This window comes from Mustela lutreola, chromosome 9 (genome assembly GCF_030435805.1).
Source record: "Mustela lutreola isolate mMusLut2 chromosome 9, mMusLut2.pri, whole genome shotgun sequence".
Taxonomy (NCBI): Eukaryota; Metazoa; Chordata; class Mammalia; order Carnivora; family Mustelidae; genus Mustela; species Mustela lutreola.
This window is the reverse complement of record NC_081298.1, coordinates 31,588,823-31,608,467: the sequence shown is the minus strand read 5'-3', so window position 1 is coordinate 31,608,467 and position 19,645 is coordinate 31,588,823. Positions and strand designations below refer to the sequence as shown.

Here is a 19,645-nt window from a genome sequence, read left to right as displayed (position 1 = left end):
CGGTCCTGGGTACCCATGCTCAGTAATCGACTTGGAGCAGCCCATGGCCTCCCTGTGTATGAATGCTGCTCAGGATCCCAAGGAAGCAGCAGCGAGAGGCTTTCTGCTCCTCGAACTCCTCACAGCTGGTTCCCTCTTGAAGGGAGAACTGAGGGAGTACCTCCATGGCCGCCACAGGCCCTGCCATGCTGCTTGCACATCTACTGCCTTGATCCAAGATACTCAAGGCCCTGAGCAGACTCCGCCCTACATGGCAGTGATCTTCTTAAGCTATGGTAACAGCAGAGAAGAAATTGTGTCAGAGTTAACAAGGTATCAGGGGAGGGAAGCTCTGGATATGTCCAGTAGCTACTTCTCCGTGGACCCACACTCCACTATTGGCTGTGAAGCTTCCTGGAGCCAGTAGGAAGAAAGCTATGTGCAGGCCCAGAGTACTACACAGACATTTGCTTGTTTGCCACTAGAAACTTGCCTCTGGTTTGAGAGCAGCAGCTTCAATTTTATTTTTCAGAAGAAAATCCTTAAAACCAGCTTAAATCCTTAATCTGCACGTGAAGGAAGGCACTCTTTAGAAATTGATCGGATTAAATCTTCAAGAGAATCTCTGTCATTTGAATTCTGATTTCTGGCATGTGTATTGTTAGCATGTGCTTTATCTGCTTAGGAAAACATGAATGTCTTTCTGTCTTGATTAGGTTTTGCCAGATCGAAGTCATCCCAAACTACTGATGAGCGGAGGTGGGGGGTACCTTCTCTCAGGCTTCACTGTCGCCATGGATAACCTTAAAGCCGACCCCAGTCTCAAATCCAACGCAAGCACTTTAGAATCACACAAGACTGAAGAGCCAGCAGCTAAAAAACGGAAATGCCCGGAGTCTGACTCTTAACCTTTCAGAAATTGCTCTGATTTTTTTCGTCAGGCGCTATATAGTTAGTAATTAAACTTTAAATGCCATCACTAATTGTTTTCTCATCTTCTAAAAGTAAGTAAGTCTATATACTTGTTCCTGGGAAGGACGAGTAAGCTTTTTGTCCGCCTCTGGAACAGATAAATTTGGTCTATGAGAACATCGAGCCTGGGGTATACACAGTGGACTAGTGTGTATGTGGCCAATTCTGTTTATTTCACAAAATCCTCTAAGTACTTGTAGTACTCTGTGAAAATATCTTGAGAATTTAGAAATCCTAAAAATATCTTTATACAAGACTTCATTTATACATTAAACTAAGTGGAATGACACAACATATCCAAAACTTGGGTACTGACAGAAAGAATCTGTGGAAGAGATTTCTTGTGTTCATTCCACTCTCTTCAACTGAAGCAATATGGATGTGTGAGTGTATGAGATTGACAGCACCAAAAATACCCTCCTTGCTCCCTCCAGTGGAATAAACTTTTTTAAAACACTAGATTTTTTTATTTTAATAGTGGACAGCTTAGGAAAGTTCTGAGTATTTATTGTACTGCTTTTTTGGGTCAATACACAAAGGGGTAGTAGGGTACTTTTTTGCGTTAATTTGCCCATCTCCTCATTCTTTGTTCCGAGTGAAATGCCTAGAATTTTTGTATTTTATTAAGTTAAAGGAAACAGCAAATGTTTTTTCCCCCCATCCAGAGACTTACAGAAATAGACACACACTCGTGTTTATGGCTATTGGTATATACACACATATATATTTATATATACGTATGGAAACAGAGAATGCACTATTTATAGGATCTATGACAAAGTTTAGTGCAGGGCTTTGACCAGTTCTCATTGCATTAGCATCACTCCTTGTCAAGTGTATTTTAAAGTGCCTTTTTTGGTGATTATTAATGCTGGTCTGTTGAGCTCTGGCATGATTAGGTGGTTAGTCTTTCTAAGCTCTGAAAAATGTATAAATTTGGTCATCTGCTACAGCCAAGGAGAGTATTTAGAATAAGCTGTGGCCCTTGTCTTGCTCACTAAATATGCTCGTAATGTGTATCGCGACATCATTATAGCATAGATGCTGATCAGCAAGGAGCATCTCAGACAAAAAGAAATAACATTTTCCTAATAGCATGTACTATCCTGATAATGGTCAATGTGATCACCAACCAGTACAGTTTTGATTCCTTTTTCTTAAAACAATGGCTTTTAAAGAATAAAAGTGTTTCCTATTACGATTTGTCTGATTTACATTAATGATGGGGTCAGTGACACTGCATTCGCTGGCTTTCAGCTGATTGTGACACGTGGTCTATATAAGAAAACAGGCCCACATCAACACCTCACTGAATATGTCCTTACAAACAGTCGCCACCCACATACGACCTGTCCCAGTTTGTCCAGGAGAACACGTGTGCACAGACTGGATTCTGTAGTGGCTGGTCTCCACTGGTTACTCTTGTTTAAATCCTCTCCTCGGGATTCATCCAGTTTTCAAGGCTCATCTCATTTCATTCATTCTGGACGTCGGCACTATCAAGGCATGTGCCCATGGATCCACCCCTGGAGCTGACTTGTGAACTCCTGTCCTGCACCAGCAGCAAAAGTTGCCCTTAACCTGTGTTATTTTTTTTTTCTCTTGCATATAATGTACTTCATCTTTAAGGACTGATGCTTAATTCAATAACTTGAAAACTTAGTGTGTGCCAGAATTCCCTGGTGGGCTTATTAAATCCAGATTGTTTAACACCTCCGAGTTTCTGATTCAGTAGTCTGGGGTAGGCAGAAGATTTGCATTTCTAGGAAGTTTCCAGGTGATGCTGCTGGCCCAGGAGCCACTGCCTGAGAAACACTCCTGTGTGTGCACTCACATCAAGAATGCGGCAAAATACATGATGCTGTTGTCCTGTTTGTAAAGTGGACATCCACCTTTGGAGCAGATGAATGGGTAATTCTATGACTTCTGGATATCAAGCCACCAGGAGAATTATGTGAAATAACACTTTAATGAGTGGCAGTCAAAAAAATAAAGACAAAAGTCATTTAGTGATATGTACCTTATTTCTTCACTGGATTAAGATACTTGGAAATATACAGTGGTGCCAATTAGATGATTTTTTAGCACTAAAATTGTGTGAAGCACACCCCTCGCCCCAGTTTTATTGACTTGTCATATAACATTGGATAAAGTGGGACACCTCGGTGGCTCAGTTGGTCAAGCATCTGATTCTTAGTTTTGCCTCAAGTTGTGATCTCAAGAGCCTTGAGATCGAGCCCTGCGTCAGACTCTGCACTGAGTGGGGTGTCTGAGATTCTTCCTCTCCCTCTGCCCTTGTCCCCACCCCTGCTCATGTATGCACACGCGCTCTCTCCCTCTCTAAAATAAATCTTTTTAAGAAAAGACAATATCATGTAAGTTTAAGGTGTATAACTTGTTATTTGTTACATTTATATATTGCAAAGTGATTACCACCATAGCCTTAGCTAACACCTCCATCCCAGCACATAATTACCATTTCTGTTTATGGTGAGAATGTTTAAGATTTACTCTACTAGCAACTTTAAGTGTATAATGCAGTATTGTTAACTATAATCACTATGCTGTATATTAGATCTCCAGAACTTACTCATCTTATAACTAGAAGTTTATACTCTTTGATCAATATCTCCTCAGTAACCACCATTCTACTCTCCATTTTCATGAGTTTTTTTTTTTTGTTTGTTTGTTTGTTTTTTGTTTTTTAAAGATTTCACATACAAGTAAGTTAGCACATTATTTGTCTTTCTCTGTTTGGCTTATTTCACATAGCACCATGCCCTCACGGTATCCAAGTTGTTACAAATGGCAGGATTTCCTTCTCATCGGGCTAATTAGTGTTGCATTGTGTATAGATACATCTTTATTCATTCATAAACAGACACTTAGGTTGTTTCTATATCTTGACTATTGTGAATAAGGCTGCAGTGAACATGAGAATACAGATACCTCTTTGAGATACTGAGTTTGTTTCCTTCAGATCTAATCCATATACAAAAAGTCTATATGTTTACACTCCCTGTGTTTTATTATTTTGATGGCACAATTTTTTTCATAATGTGTATATTTGTATTTACAGTTATTTTTAATCCTTTTGTCTTTTAACCTTTGTACTGGAATTATTAGTGATTTATCCACCACCATTACAATATTGTGAATTTAACTATGTATCAGTGAATTTCATACTGTTTTCATTTCAGTTACCTGATTAGTAGCTTCCATTTTAGTTTAATGAATTCCCTTTAACCTTTCTTGTCAAGCTAGTCTAGTGCTGATGAACTTCTGCTTTTTGTCTGGAAAATTCTCTCCATTTCTGAAGGACAACTTAGAGGATTCTTAAGTAGAGTATTCCTGATTGGCAGTTTTTTGGGGTTTTTTCCAGCACTTTGAATATATCATCCCACTTTCCTCTGACAAGAATTGGTGATGAAAAATCCACCAGCAGTCTTAGAGGGGTTCCTTTGTAGGTAACAATTTGCTTTTCTCTGGCTCCTTTTAAGAGTCTCCATATCTTTAATTTTTAACAATTTAATTATAATGTGTCTCAGTGTAGATTCATCTTATTTGGTACTCTTTGGGTTTCTTGGATGTGGATGTCTGTTTCTTTTTCCAGGTTAGGGAAGTTTTTAGCCATTATTTCTTTAAATAACTTTTCTTCCACTTTTTCATTCCTTCTGGGACCCAGATAATGCATATGTTTGTCCACTTAGTGGCGTCTCATTAAGTCCCTTAGGCTATCTTCGCTCTTCATAGTTTAAAAAAATTTTTTTGCACCCCTCATTGGATGAATTCCACTGCCCAGTCTTTGATTTATTGATCCTTTTTTCACTTTGATCTATCTGTTGTTGAACCCCTGCATTGAATATTTTAGTTCACTTATTGTGTTATTTAGCTCTATGATTTCTTTATGGTACTTACTTTTATTTTCTGTCTTCTGAAATTCTTACTTTGTTCATGACCTGACCATGGTGAGCATTTTTATGACCATGATTTTGAACTCTATAAGATAAATCTCTTATCTCTGTCTCATTAAGAGCTGTTTCTGGAGATTTATCTTGTTCTATTGTTTGGAACACATTCCTCTTTATTTTTTTCTTCACTCTGTATGTTGGTGCTTACATATTGGATATGACAGCAACCTCTCCCAGTCTTGACAAATTGGTCTTGTGTAGGAGATAAGCCTCACCAATCAGCTCAGTCTGAACTCCTGGTTGTCTGTCAACCCTTTGTGATTGTCAGGGTGCCTGGATGGCTCGGTTGGTTAAGCACCCAACTCTTGATTTCAGCTCAGGTCATTATCTCAGTGTTGTAAGATAGAGCCTCACATCATGCTCTGCACTGGGCATGGAGCATACTTAAGAGTCTCTGTTTCCCTCTGTCCACCCCCCACCATACACACAAAAAAGAAAAAAAAAAACTTTGTGATTGTCTAAGCCACCATCTTTGTTCTTAGTGATACCCAGTAATTGAGGGTGTGCCAAGACCTGCTAGTATCCCAAAAGGAAGAATTAAATGTGTTGTCTCACAGTCCTGGAGACCAGAATTTCCAAATCAAGGTGTCAGTGGGGCCATTCTCCCCCTGGTAGTTCTAGGGAAGAATCTTCCTTTGCTCTTCAAGCTTCTGCTGACCCCAGATGTTTCTTGGCTGGTGGCAACCCAGCTTCAGTCTCTGCCACCATTTTCACGTGGCCATCTTCCCTCTATGTCTTCACATGACATTGTCCTCTGTATCTATCCACATTTCCCTCCTCTTTTAAGAACACTGGTCATATTGGATAGGGGCCCACTCTAACAACTTCATCATAACTTGATTGCATCTACAGAAAATCTTCAAATAAGGTCACACTCACAGGTGCCAGGGGTTAAGTCTTCACCATGTCATTTTGGAGGACACAGTTCAACCCACTATATGCCTTTCAGGACTACTTCATGTTTTGCCATCAACATACATGACTTTGATCAAAAGAGGAGAAAACAATGGCCTGGGTGGTCCTTGAGTTCATCTTAAAGAAATGGTGGCATGGCATCCCCAGAGATCCTAATTGCACTTTGCTGGCACCCTGGGTCAGGTGGGATTTCTTGAATGTCTTCTGTATCCTTGATAGGTCATCTGTGCATACACATTGCCCTGCCCTCAAGTGTTTTCAAACTAAACCAAAAGGGTGTGTTAGTGCACGGGACATCACCAGGAGACCAGGACCATGCAGTGTTATGCTCCACCTGCCAGCAGCCAGCAGCTTCTCAGGAGCAGGGCCATGTGCATGTGTGCGTGTGTGTATGTGTGTGTGTGTGTTGCTTGCCAGGCTAGCATTTGGTGCATTGCAGTGTTTTGTCTTCCCTTAACCAGTGAGTAAATCGCTATTCATCTTGGGCCCTTGAGTCCTTTTTATTAGGAAGGGATTTTGTTTTCCGCAGAGCTGCAATAGAAAAAAAGGAGAGATGTGTCTACTGCCATGTATTAAGCATTTCTTAGTAACTTGTATTAAGATGTGGTAACACAGAGGGTTATAATGGCCGTACATTAAAAACATTTGCCATAATACAAGCCTAGCTTTGGATGGTTTCTTGGGTTGGGGTCCCCCAGAAGCAGACCCTGAAATAAGAAGTTGAGGACAAGCTGTTTATTTGGGATCTGATTCCAGGAAATACCTGCTGAGATTACCAGTAAGAAGTAGTACAGGGAGACAAAGACAGCCTAGAAAGGGTATATTACCAAGCAGCTCACTGCTGTGGCACCTGGGGCTCAATCCCTTGAGAGGCACCACTGGTGAGGGATGAGATGACAAGTAAAAGGAAGGAGAAGAGGACACTTTCCACTTGTCTTGCCATAGGAAGCGAGCTGCAGTGTTAGTAATGGTAGCGGCCAACATTTCCTGCACCATGCCATATGCCAGGCAATATTCTAAGTGTTTTGCATACTCATTATCCTCGTAACAACCCAATAAGGCGGGTATCCTTATTTTACTGATGAACCTGAGGTCTAGAGAGGGAAAGCAACTTGTCCGAAGTCCTACAGCTACTTAGTAATAGAGCCAGTGCGCCATCTTCTTCCACATCATCAAGCAAAACATCAAGTAGTCCTGAAAGGCATATAGTGAGTTGATCTGTGTCCTCCGAAATGACTTGGTGAAAACTTACAAGAGACCGGCCCTGAGGGTCGCTCCAGGAATCTGTTTGGATCAGCCTACCTGTTCTGATTCCCAGTCCAGAGTTTTTCCCATTATCCAGACTCTCTCCTCCTTAGCTCTGAAAAATGACCTGTGGCTGGCTACTCCCAGAGCGTTCCAGATAACAGGATTTTAAAAAGTAAATGTCTTATGGTCATTTTTGAAATAGGTTCTTCAAGTCTATTTAATAATCTTTCTTTACCCTGGGGGAACAGATGTCTTTTCCTGTACTCTTTTGCTTTATATCCCAGACATTCTTTTACTTCAAAGTTTTTTTGTTGTTGTTTTATTTTCTTTTTTGCCTATTCTGCATCCAAAGACCAACAAAGCCTAATGCTGTCTTTTAAAATTTACTTTAGAGAATGGGTTTGAAAATCACACTCTTCCCTGTTAGCCCAAAGGAAGCTAAAAACATGAAACTTTGGCCTTAGGTGAATCTTTTATTATTTCAAACCAAGACAAATGTATTTCTTTTTCAAGGATTATAGCACAGTCATTGTCACGAGCATGTTAATGTGTCTATTTTGCGAGAAAGGATATATTACAAGTCATGCTATTCATATTTTCAATAGCATTCTGGCAAAAATTAAAGTATTTCCAATTGTGTCAAACACTGAATGAACAGAAAATTCTACTTTCTGCTTTTGGGTAAATAAATGGTGCCTTTTGGTGAAATGGTGGAAAATAGATAATGTGAGGACTGCTTCTTAAAACTGCCCTTTGCTCCAATGGCCATCAGCCCCTTCGGTTACCACTGAACTTCTCAGCTATTTTCTGTAGTTCTAGATCCATCGCAGCCAAGTTCTCAAGTTCCTTTTCCTAGAAAATACAGAAAAGGAAAAGTGGAGGCATGAGGTCCCAGATCGATTAATTTTATTGTGGTTTGAGGGAACTGTGGTTTGAACAGAAGGGAATTTTTGATATGTTAGAAGCCATACGAGACTCCCTACATCGGTGGTTCTCAAAGTGTGGTCTCCTGACCAGAGACATCAGCATCACCAAGGAACTTACCAGAAATGCATATTCTTGGGCTGCACCCAGGATCTACTCAATCAGAAACTCAGAAGCTAGGAATCTCTTGAGATTCTGCTGCACATTCAAGTTTGAGAAATGCCAGTCAGCATAATTCAGTATTAGGAAAAAATGATTGTTTAGGCAGGTATGGTTCTGATCATGTTAACTTTTTGAGATGTAAACTAATTTTTATAGTCCTGTAGCTGAAAAAGATAGACTAAAGCAGCAACTCATTTCTATATCATCAGTTCCTACCCTGGGAAATAGTGATGAAAATTTAAATGACCAAGAAGGCACCAAAAGAATGATTGTCAACCTTGGCTGAACACCTGGAAACCACCTGGAAGCTTGTAAAAATCCTGAGGCCCAAGTAGCACCCAGCACCAAAGATACAGAATCCCTGGAGGTGGATCCTAAACATCACTAATTACTCAAGCCCTCCAGGTGATTCCAACATGCAGCCAAGGTTGAGAAGCACTGCAGTAGGGTAAGTGGGTAGGGATATGGACAATGGAACTCCAGCCCAGAGGTGGTCGGCATTCTCTTACTAGGGCTGTATCCTCACGGTAATCAATTCCCACCAGTTTCTCCACACTACTTTCAGATAGTCTGAAGATATTAACATTAACCATTTTAATTTTAAACAAAAGCCCCGCACCGTACCTCTTCCTCTGTCAGAACTCCCTGGCCAGCCCTGTCCTTTTCATTCTCTGCTGCACGGCGTGGGGTTATCTGCTCCTCAGAATCATAGAAGTCTGGAAATTCGGCTGACTTCTTCCGGTAATGAAGAAGCTGGTCTAGTTCAGCCACTCGGTCATACTGCCTTTTCAGATCCAGTTTGGGGGACAGATTTCTCTTCTCGTATCCCCAGTTCACGTCCTCCTCAAAGGGCTTTTTCTCCCACAAGTCATAGTTGTATTCTGGGAAGAAATTCTTCTCATTCAAGGTCAGCCCATTTTCCTCTTCCCCCTCAAGAAAATTGTCATCCATGTTGTCTTTCCTCTCAAAACGGCTGGTCTTCCACTGGGAAGGGTCATAGTATGGGTTGAGCAACTCCCCTAATCTCTTCCTCTTGTCAGTGGTGTAATGGGGACCATACTGTTTGCCTTGAAGCCTAGCTTCCTCCCTGCTTTCTGTAGCATCTTCTAGGTCCTCCTGCTGTTGCCATTTCCCTTGGGCTTCTTCCTCATCCCTTTCCTCGCCGTAGTTGAGGTAATTTCTGTCCTGCTCCCTCCACTCGCCTTGTGGGCGCCTCCTTGCCTTGTCCATCTGGTTGTCTTGGACATGGTGGTGTCCTTCACCCAAGAACCGTTTTTCTTCTTTGTTGTCTGGAATGGAATATGCACCTGGTTCCCCTCCCCTGGCTCTGTGGAGATGTCCCCCCTCACGGCCCCTCTCTTCCTCACTTTCTTCGTTATATCCCTGTGCTATGTTGTCAAGCTCTGAGCTGGGGCGATTTCTCTTATCCTCCTCCTGGCTCTCCTCACTGGGAGGTCTTGGAGCCCTGTACTCCTCACTTCCTCTGCCCCCATATCGTCCCTGCTCCAGATCCTTGGGAGCATGGACAGCCTGGTAACTCCTCACTTCTTCCCCATATTCAGGTTCTTCCTCTGAAGCCCCATAGTGGGCTGGATGGCGGTCCCTCTTTTCCCCTAAACTGACTGTGCCCACGTTTGAGTCCTCAGATTCCTCACGGAGGTGTCCCTTTTCCTCGGAGGGAGGTTTCCCTTCTTGAGAGGACCTGTCAGGCCTGGTCCTCCCGTGGTGATGTCTTGGCTTCCAGCGTCGTTTGTCCACATCAGGCTCAGCATCTTCCTCACTTTCCTCAGATTCTTCCTTGCTCCCAACTTGGCTTTTAGACTCTTGAGTGTGTTTCTCCTGGCTTCTTGTATCCTCTCCACTCTCCTGGCTGTTCCTCTCCCGGCTGTGTGTCTTTTCCTCAGGGGGCCCAGCAGAGTGTAGACCATATCTGGCCTCTAACTCTTCTTTTTTCTTAGCTGTAGCCTGGTTTCTTTTGTTGAGAAAGGCATTCTGTGTCTCTCCTAGGTCTTCCACATTTTTCTCTTCACTGCCATCTTTCCCATGCTCCCTTTTCTGATATTTCTCCCTCCCTTCTTCCTTCCTGTCCTCTTCCTCGATTTTCTCAGAATGGTGTGGGTTTGCTTCTTTGGAGCCTTGTCTGTCAGAGGGGAAGAGGTCCCCTTGGGGTTCGCTCGCTCCTTCTCGGCTGTGCCCACCTTCCTCTGTGTCTGCCACTGTGGGGTCTTGGGTGTCCTCCTCTCCTGGGGCTCTTGCTTCCTCCATCCCAGAAGGCCTATGGGCTTCTGAGGCATCAGCTGGGTCTCTTAACAATCTTACTTCAAACCGTGTGTTTTCATTTTCACTTTTCTCTTCATCTTTGACTTCTTTTCTACCTATAATGAGAATAAAGAAGTATAAGTATAACTTCAGAATTGCTTGTGGTTCAACAGGCACCAATGTCAGTGATCACTACAAAACCAAACGGCCTGAATTACTTGGATAATTTTTTAAGTTAAGAAAAATTATACTCAGATTCCTTTTAAAAGAAAACGGTATGAAAGTTCCTTGGCTCTGTTTAACTATAATTAAAAAAAAAAACTCTATTCTTACTTTTGTCATAACAGCCAGCCAGCATTTCTCATTGGTATGATTTTTTTTTTTTAAGATTTTACTTATTTATTTGAGAGAGAGAATGAGAGAGCGCACAAGCAGCAGGGAGGGGCAGAGGGAAAGGGAGAAGCAGAGTCTCCACTGAGCAGGGAGCCTAATGCAGGCTCAATCCTGAGCCAAAGGTTGACATTTAACCAACTGAGCACCCAGGTGCCCCCTCACTGGTACTATTAATGATCAAATTAAAATCCAAATAGAGATTTGTGAAATGTTAGTATTAAGAATCAGAAGAAACCTTAGAATTCATCTAATTCAATCTCCCCTTTTTACAAACAAAGACATTGAGACTTAGAGAAATATAATTAGGGACACTTCTTTCCATATTTGCTCTAAGTGAGGACAAAAAATTAGCATTATGTGAATAGTTCTCCCATCCAAGTACTAACCAGGCCCGACCCTACTTAGCTTCCGAGATCAGACGAGATGGGGCATGTTCAGGGTGGTATGGCTGTAGACGAATAATTCTAACTAGAATCCAGCTAAATAAAGTTAAATAGCTAAAATGGGAAGTATCAGGATTCAAAGGAGGATTTTAAATTTTTAAATTATTAGTTTATCAGCCTTTTTAATCCAATCCACTGTGTAGACTCAATGTAGCAGTGACAATATAATTTAGTAACCGGTGTTAAGAAGGATGTGTATTTCTTCCCTGAGAAAACGGCACAGCAGTAAAGAAACATTTCTTCCATCACTCAGGTCCCATCTGCCCAAGCATCTCACATACTGAGGTTGAAGATCAGTATATTGAGTTATCTTTGTGTTTCATTAGCCAACAGTAGATGGTATAACTGATACTTTAATTGAATGTGTTCTCTCCTATCTTTTCCAAATGTCAATAGCTCCTTTACTAAACCCTCCTTAATTCAAGGGCGTTTCATGAAAGGAGATATGCAGCTAGCATTGCCTGATTGTTAGCCAGAAAGGCTTGGATTTCAACTTACGTCACTGAGTTCAGAGAGAACTCCTGAAGCCAAGGTCTCTTATAGCTCTGGGTCCAGATCTATACTGTCTGTTGTGGGAGCTGCCAGCCCTTTGTGGCTACTGAGTACTTGAAATGTGGCTGGTCCAAACTGAGATGAGCTGTAAGTCTAAGACACCCACTAGATTTTGAAGACTTTGTATGAAAAAAATGGAAATACTTCAATTTTTCCTATTGATTATATATTGAAATAATATTTTGGATGTATTAGATGATATATATTATAAATATATTGGTTGTGGGTGCATCTGGCTCAGTCAGAGGAGCATGTGACTCTTGATGTTGGGGTCGTGAGTTCAAGCCCCACATTGGGTGTAGAGATTACTAAAAAAAAAAAAAAAAGATAAACTTTATAAATAAATACATAAATAAATCTATAGGTATGTATATAAGTATATAACTATAAATAAATATGTAAGTATTATATATTGAATAAAATACATTGGATACACATAAAATATACTATTAAAATTAAATTCTCCTATCTCTTTACTTTTTTAATGTGGCCACTAAGAAATCTGAAATTATATCTGTGGCTCACATTATGTTTCTACTGAATGGCACTGATGAGTCATTTTGAACTGACATTTGCAAAATGGAAAAAACTGGTCATTGTAAAAATGTCCAAGAAATAGTGGATGGTCTGTACCTTTCTCCTTAAAGGGTAGCCTGGCATGATAACATTCTCATGTTTCACGGATCAACTGAAATATCTCTACCCTCTCACACCCAGAGACACCTGAGAGCTGGTCCCTCCCCAGTGACTTTGTCTTTTAAGAGCCATTGCAACATTGAAGCAGGTGGGGCCATCGATCCAGGTAGGCACAGGTGAGCAAGGAGGCTTTGGGCAGATACTGACCTCATTCTGAGAGGCAGCTGACATAGCCCTAATCATACAGGATCTCAGATTTCCAAGGTGGGGGCTGTGACACCCCTTTCCTACTGCCTACTGGTCAGGAACAGAGTATTTTTATTTTTTCCCAGTTAAATGTGCGCTCCCTGTAGCAGCCTGTGTGTGAGTCTTTGCACTTCTTCCTAAATTTAGCTTTAAGTCCCCGCAGGTGAGATCAGAGGACTGTGATTAGCAACACATAGTCATTGTCAGTCTGTAAAACCAAGGTGTGGAATGAAGCTCATCCTTAATTTCAAGTAAAAAAGGGGGAAATGTACCTTCCATCCTTAACTATCCATTGCCAGGATGACCAGATTAACCTGGACAAAAAGATTCTTGCACCTATTAAGAAATTGGGTTAGGAATGCCCTAAGGTCTCTTCAAGCCAGAAAACAATGATTCTCCTCTATTCCCCAAGTGCTCATTCACTCAACAAGTGTATGCTTGCTCCACCAACCCTCTGGAGAGAATAGAAAGTGGAGATGAAGATGCCCCAGGGGCAGGAGGGAGATTTCTCTTTCCAGTTGGCCAAAAAGCTCCACCAGTATTGGGGTCAGTTTAGGACATATGAGCAGGAAAGAAAACTAGAATTGGGAAGAAGCCACAAATTGGTAGCCCAGAGGTGAGTTCTGCATGGCCTACATAGCATATTATTATTTATACCAAATATAAAATTATTATATATATAATATATATTATTTATATAATATAAATATATTATTTATACCAAATAGCTTATTATTATTAGTCATTTCAAATTCAGAGGCAATGCTTAAATACCAGGAGATACTGCTTACAAATTCAAATTTTAACTTCTTTTGAAAAATCCCCAAATCTGATAACAAAGTCTGTATTTCTCCACAGTGGGGCTAGAACTGAGAAATTAGCCCTCCCCCCGCCCTCCCCCCCCCCCCCCCCCCGGGACTTGTATCCTTCCAGTTTGTGAGTTACTTCCTATCCTCCTATCCTGCCTTACTCCCTATAGGGTCTGTGTCTGGCCTTGGCTGCTGTCTGAGTCTGCCACCAGGGGACGCTCTTAAACCCTCCCGATCTCAGCATTGTATAATTCTCTGGGTGGAGTGTCACCAGGGTCCTTCCCGAAGACAGGAGTCATTTGATTTTAACCAGTTTCCCTGGGTCTCTCTGAACAGACATCAAAAGACTCCAGGGCACAGTCAGTGTTAATCAGAGGCTAGAATCACTATGGCCTCAACCGACCTAAAGGCTGAATCTGATCTTGGCAGGCAAGCAGAGCCTTGCATTCAACAGCTCTTCCTAAGAAATCACAATTCTTCAGTGACCTACTATGGCAGACCCCACACTTTTGCATCCATCTGGTAAACGAAGGAAGGGAAAGGGAGAGAGTGAGACAGGCTTGCCCAGAGGAGCTCCCTTTAGTCTCTGCCTGAAGACTCATTCTGTCTGTGTTCATTCCCTGTAATGGCTGGAAAAGAAAGTTGGGGAGAAATTCGGAAAGACGTGTAAGCTGGGATTGGTAAGGAAGTTTCCACCCACTGTTCATGGGGTGTGTAGAGGTTCAGGTCCCCATATCTGTGATTACCCTGAAGCCCCCAACGGTGGACTGAGTCCTGCCAGGTTAATCTTTTGTTCAATTGCCAATACTTACTTTTACCATTTTATGCACAAGGGCTCATGTGTGTCACTAGCAGGAGAGTACTATCTTGCAATGAGAATTTTGGAGGTGACAGGAAAAACAAATCCGCTATTCCCAGCCTAACTAAAAATTTAAAAGCAGAGAAGGTGTTGAAGAGAACAGTGGTTTTTGGATTCGATTGAGTCAGGTTGACTTCATGCATAAGAGACGGCAACTGATCTCAATATCAACCCAACGGATACTGCTTGCATTTCTCTTCAAGTTTTGTCTTGAACAGAAGTTGATTGTATAGAGAACACATCCCACTCTAGATGCAGAAGGTCACTGCTCTGACTCACTGGCTGCTCTACTTCTACCCTCCCTCTTCTAGTTCTCTGCCATTTGGGAATACCTCCTATTCTAATCAGCTCTAAATTAAGATGGCTTGAACAATCTGTCATGTAAAGGGGCCAGAAGTTCCCAAGTCATTCTTCGAGCTTCTAACATCTTACTGTCAGAAGAGCAGAAGGCAAAGAGAAGAATAATTTTAAGGTCTCCTTCTAACCTTTCATCCTCCAGCATTCCCAGAACAGTTCCACCCAAGTGAAAGCTGTTCTAAAAATCCAAATTCTGGAACCAAGAATTTAAGAACTGATAGCTAACTCAAAGGCTATCATTGAGTTCAACTCCCTCATTTTTACTTTGAGAAAATAAGCCCAGAAAGGCAAGAGGTCCTTCCCCATAGCCACATAGCTGTGAAGTGGCAGAGTGGGACTAGAAGTCATTATCTTCGATCTCCCCAGATCCTAGTCCAGTCTTCACTCTTCCCATTGCATTATGCCCTTCCCGTGCCCTTTCATTTGGAGATAAATTGGAAGGTAATGGAAGCAGGAGGAAGGACAAAGATTTTCTGCAGTGTAGGACACACTTACTCTTTTTCAGGACTTGGCGACACTCAGGGGTGATGGGTGGAGCGTTGGACTTCGACAAGGCATTTGAGAGAACCTCAATGATGCAGTGAGTCACCTGGGGGGAAACCCAAGAGCAGGTTGGCAAAAGCTGATGTCACTGGGATGACAGACTAACTCAACCCAGAGCTGCTATCGCAAGAGGCTCGGCTCTGTGGCCTATATTGGTGTGGGATCCTTGGGGCAGAAATGTAGATTTACAGGACTACAGTGAAATTTCATAGGCTTCTCGACAGAACAATGCAAAATAGCATGGGTCGAGATTACACAAGAGAGGAGACATAAATACCCATTTCTTGCAGGTTGGAAGGAAAATGGTGATCACAGCTATCCTCAAGGGCACTGAAGACACCAGGAAGGAAGGGAGAGCCCAGAGCAGGAGGGACATTCTTTGCCTCCAATTCCCTCAGGGGTAAAAACCTGGCTTTATAAGACTATATTGTAGGTTTCCTGCTGCTGTATTTGTTTTTGTTTGTTTGTTTGTTTGTTTGGTTTGGTTTGGTATGATAAGGAGTGGGAGAATCTAGAGTCTAGGTAAAAGTCTAGATTCTGGACGTCCAATTAAACTTACCATTTCTTCATTGTGGTTCCTGTTATCCACTGGCACAGAACTGACTGCTTTGAAGGAGAAAAAGAAACGGGAAGACTTTAGTTGATTTTTGGAAGCTGGGTAGCCCCAAACTCACAAAACCACCCCCCCTTGCACGTTATTTGGAGAGAGGGGCAGAGTCACAGCTGAGCAAAATGGAAATGGTTGAAGAAAATTGGTCTAGGAGTCATAATTGCCTGTGCACGTGCACACACGCACATGCGCACACACACACACACACATACACACACTGCTGTTTTCCTTAGCAATGTCCTAAACATGATTTGGAAATGAATACTGTCTTATATAGAGTATAATTCAAATCCAGACCAAGACACAGAGAGCTTCTGAGATGTTGGCTATGTTTGCTTTCTTTCTTTCAAGATTTATTTATTTATTTGAGGGAAAGAGAGAGAGGGAAGAAGTTGGGAGAGGGGCAGAAGGAGAAGAAGAGAATCTCAAGCAGACTTCCCCACTGAGCATGGAACCTAAAGTGGGGCTTGATCCTAAGACTCTGAGATCATGACTGAGCCAAAACCAAGAGGTTCATGCTCAGCCAAGGGAACCACCCAGGCACCCTGGCAAATTCTGTTTCTTGATCAGAGTAGTGCTTACACAGTTGTGCTCAATGAATGAAAAATACATTAAGCTGTGTGCTTATGATCTATGCAGTTTTCTTAAAACTTTAAACCTTCAATAAAAGGTTTAAAACTTAGTTTAAATGAAACCAGTAAGAGTGAAACTCTCAGACAGCAGAGATGAAAGCTACTCAAATGCAGTTTATTTTTAACTGGCGACCTGACCTCTTCTCACGAAATGTTTGCTCTCCAAGTATTTTTAACTGCCTGCCTCTAATCAGTTACAGATCATAGGGCTCAATCTCGAAGTACAACAATCTTGAAATACAACACCTATTTCACTCACCTTACTGAATTTTCCTTTTTCAAGCATGGCCTACCATCTACTTCAATTGTTTCGAGAAGCCCAAAGCTATCCAGCATGTTAAATTCATGTGTAAACTATTTGAGAAGTGGTTAACAAGGTAAGAAGACCCCACAATCTTCCTGAAATGTAGTTCAGACAAGATCCAGATGGCCTACCTTTGGCACCCAGGGTCCATTATGCGAGGCCATTATTTTATCCCCCAAATGGCTGTTATTTGGGAACATTTCCACTCTGGCACTTATTCTTTGGACCTAAATCTGTAAAATTCCCCAGAAAGAAATAACTGAGAGAATTACTTCTCTAATGAACTGGAAGTTGCCTTTTAAAAATCTAGCTTTACTAAACCTTCTTTGTAATGCATTTTCTTGCTAATAACTTTTTCCCCCACAAATGTAAAAATAGGTGCTTTTATTAACTACTGACATTGCCAAAGTATTTACAGTTATCAGATTTTGGTGGAGAGAAATATTTTTCTTTATCATGCTAAACAATTTATAGCTCATGTTTGTTATTGCAGGACAGTCCTGTTTCTCTGACTAAGGCTCTTCCAATCTGTTTCTGTTGGAAAGGAGCTAAGGTCTCCTTATATAGGTGCATTATGCATCTTCCAATAGAATCTGTGACAGCAAAGTAATAACCAAAGATGTGTTGATCCCCCTAAGATAGTTTTGACTTATTTTTGTATAAATTAAGATTCAAGAGGCACCAAAGAAAACCCAAAGATTATGATAGAAGTGAAGTATTCAGATGGTAGAAAATCTTCAAATTGTATTGTATGATAAACCTGAGAATGACTTCTAAAGTATTCTATATCATAAGACTATCAAACTAAGGTTTGATTCCAGAATAAAAATGCAGCTATAATTTTAAAAGTTAAGCAACCTCATCTATATGCAGAAACTATTTCACCCAGTATATTGTGGATATCACAGAGTTGCTTCACTCATATTAATTTTTTAGAGTTCCCAGTAGCTACTGTAGAAAGGTATGGATCTCCCTTCAGAAGCTCTTAAGGGTAGGAAATGAACCAGATGGTTTCCTGAGGTTTTTCTTCAGCCCTATGATTTTGCTAAATAGCAAGTTTTGCTGGAAGGCTACCATGTTTCATTTCCAGGCATTTGTGGAAGGTGGGAACAGGAAATGACTGCTAACAGGTATAGGGGTTTCTTTCTGCAGTAATGAAAAACTTCTGACATTTGATAGTGATTACAGAATCTGTGAATATACTGTCACACGCTTTAAAAGTATGGATTTTATGGTGTGTGAATTATAGCCCAATAACTTTTAAAAATAATATAATGTCTCAAAAAATAATGTCTCAACTTTAGCCAATACTAAAATGTGAACCCTTCTTAAAATATTCTCTTGCATAAAGGAGCTATAAATATTTTACCACTATAGTTAAATAAGTCTCACAAATGACACTGTTTTTTAGTCCAAAGTCAATGTATAGCATAGCTATAGCACTTTAAGCAATCTCTTTCTGAAAATATTTTTGACTGGAAAAGACTATAAATATTCATTTAGTTTTCTTTAGATTAAGAACATTTATAGACAATTTATAAGAGTGACAAGAATGTTAGAAAATTCTGAATGTATGTAGCTTACAATAAGATAAATTATCATTGGTTTTCATCTTGTGTCTTTATATTTGGGATCCAGCATTTGCTGTCAATGAAAGCTTCATATTCATGGGTGGCAATACCTCAGTTCCAGTTAGGAATTGCAATCTTGGATAAGAACAATATCCTATGAGATTATTAAAACAGCCACAGAAAACCTCCAGTTTAATATGGTAATAGCATATTTACTTCCCAATGATCTAGTGATTTTACTTCAACACACACACACACACACACTTTTTAAAATCTTCAGAGATTATTTATTCAAGATCCAGAGTAGTTTGAAAGATTAATCCTATAGTCTTCCACACATCAAGAGACACTGTCAAATACCTGCTACTTAAAATTTCATTCTCCCAAATTGGCTGAAATGATGTTTTGGGTTTAACTTCTTCAAGGATATCTTTGTAGTTATTTTATAATTGTTATTTTCCCGGAGTACGAAAGTCAAAATATCTACTGCAGTTTCCATTCATAACTTTAAAATGCATGAATTTGGGTATGGAATTACCTCTCCCCAGAAATGGAATTATAAAATGCAAAAAAAAATTAAACTTGTACATACATATATGTGAACACATAGAGGAACATGTTAAAAGAAAGATACCTGATATACATAGAAGACTTAATTCCATCTCATCATATTTAAATAATAATAAAGGAAATTATGCAGGTGCCAAGTAATACCATAATACATGTACTCTTGTGTCTCCATAGTCCTCTGGCTTTGAAAAACCAAACAAATTCTTAATTCCAGTTACATATTAAGATTTTAGCAGGTAGAGAGAACGTGACATATTAGAAGTGAGCACAAAATGTGGGGTTTCCTTAGAGGTACAGGCACGTTTCTCTCTATCTACAGGAAAACTCAGATATGAAAAGACTGAGACTCTTCTGGTTGGGCTAGGAAGCCCTCTGGCTTTTTCCAAGTCAGACGATGAAGCAGGGAGTTTCAGAAATTAAGACTGTCAAGCAAAAAGGAGAACGCTTTCACTCAACCTTCCTCTCTCCCCGTGTATATACAAGCCAAGCTTTCCCAGGGGCCAGGAAGACCGAGGCTAGCGCTGTCCACGGTGCTGAACAGCCGGCTGAGCCCACTCACCGGCCACCACCGCCGCTCCCAGGAAGCCGAGAAACACGGCCGGCTGCATGGCTCCGATCGCTCGAATCTGCACGGAGAAGAGGATGGGAGCTGGACCGGTGAGTGAGATGCGGGCCGAAGGCGAGATAAAG

The 19,645-nt window shown here is 41.0% G+C and overlaps 2 protein-coding genes and 1 long non-coding RNA gene across 6 annotated transcripts in view; 2 read left to right on the top strand and 1 right to left on the bottom strand.

The window, feature by feature from the left end:
* The window catches only part of TRMT6 (tRNA methyltransferase 6 non-catalytic subunit), a 22,837-nt gene extending 10,188 nt beyond the window's left edge, over positions 1 to 12,649 (top strand). For 2 of the 3 annotated variants that reach the window (XM_059133908.1, XM_059133910.1), the window contains one exon: positions 696 to 2,149. In XM_059133908.1, coding sequence (XP_058989891.1) covers positions 696 to 887 — 192 coding nt within the window. In that variant the 3' untranslated portion in view covers positions 888 to 2,149. Of the gene's footprint in view, positions 1 to 695; positions 2,150 to 12,535 lie in introns of those variants that run through there. The other variant, XM_059133909.1, reaches the window with a different exon arrangement.
* Positions 7,545 to 19,645, bottom strand: CHGB (chromogranin B). 2 transcript variants are annotated; one of them, XM_059133906.1, is made up of 5 exons: positions 19,515 to 19,645; positions 15,828 to 15,874; positions 15,221 to 15,314; positions 8,796 to 10,546; positions 7,545 to 7,937 (listed from the first exon to the last, which is right to left on the bottom strand). In XM_059133906.1, exons 1-5 carry the CDS (start codon positions 19,561 to 19,563, stop codon positions 7,854 to 7,856), a joined length of 2,025 nt encoding a protein of 674 aa, XP_058989889.1. In that variant the 5' UTR covers positions 19,564 to 19,645; the 3' UTR covers positions 7,545 to 7,853. The 2 variants fall into 2 exon arrangements, with proteins under 2 accessions (XP_058989889.1, XP_058989890.1); XM_059133907.1 differs by having other exon boundaries at positions 15,828 to 15,871; positions 19,515 to 19,644.
* Positions 15,564 to 19,554, top strand: LOC131808028 (uncharacterized). The gene is made up of 3 exons (XR_009344651.1): positions 15,564 to 15,668; positions 16,794 to 16,887; positions 19,439 to 19,554. It is a non-coding gene; the product is annotated as an uncharacterized LOC131808028 (long non-coding RNA).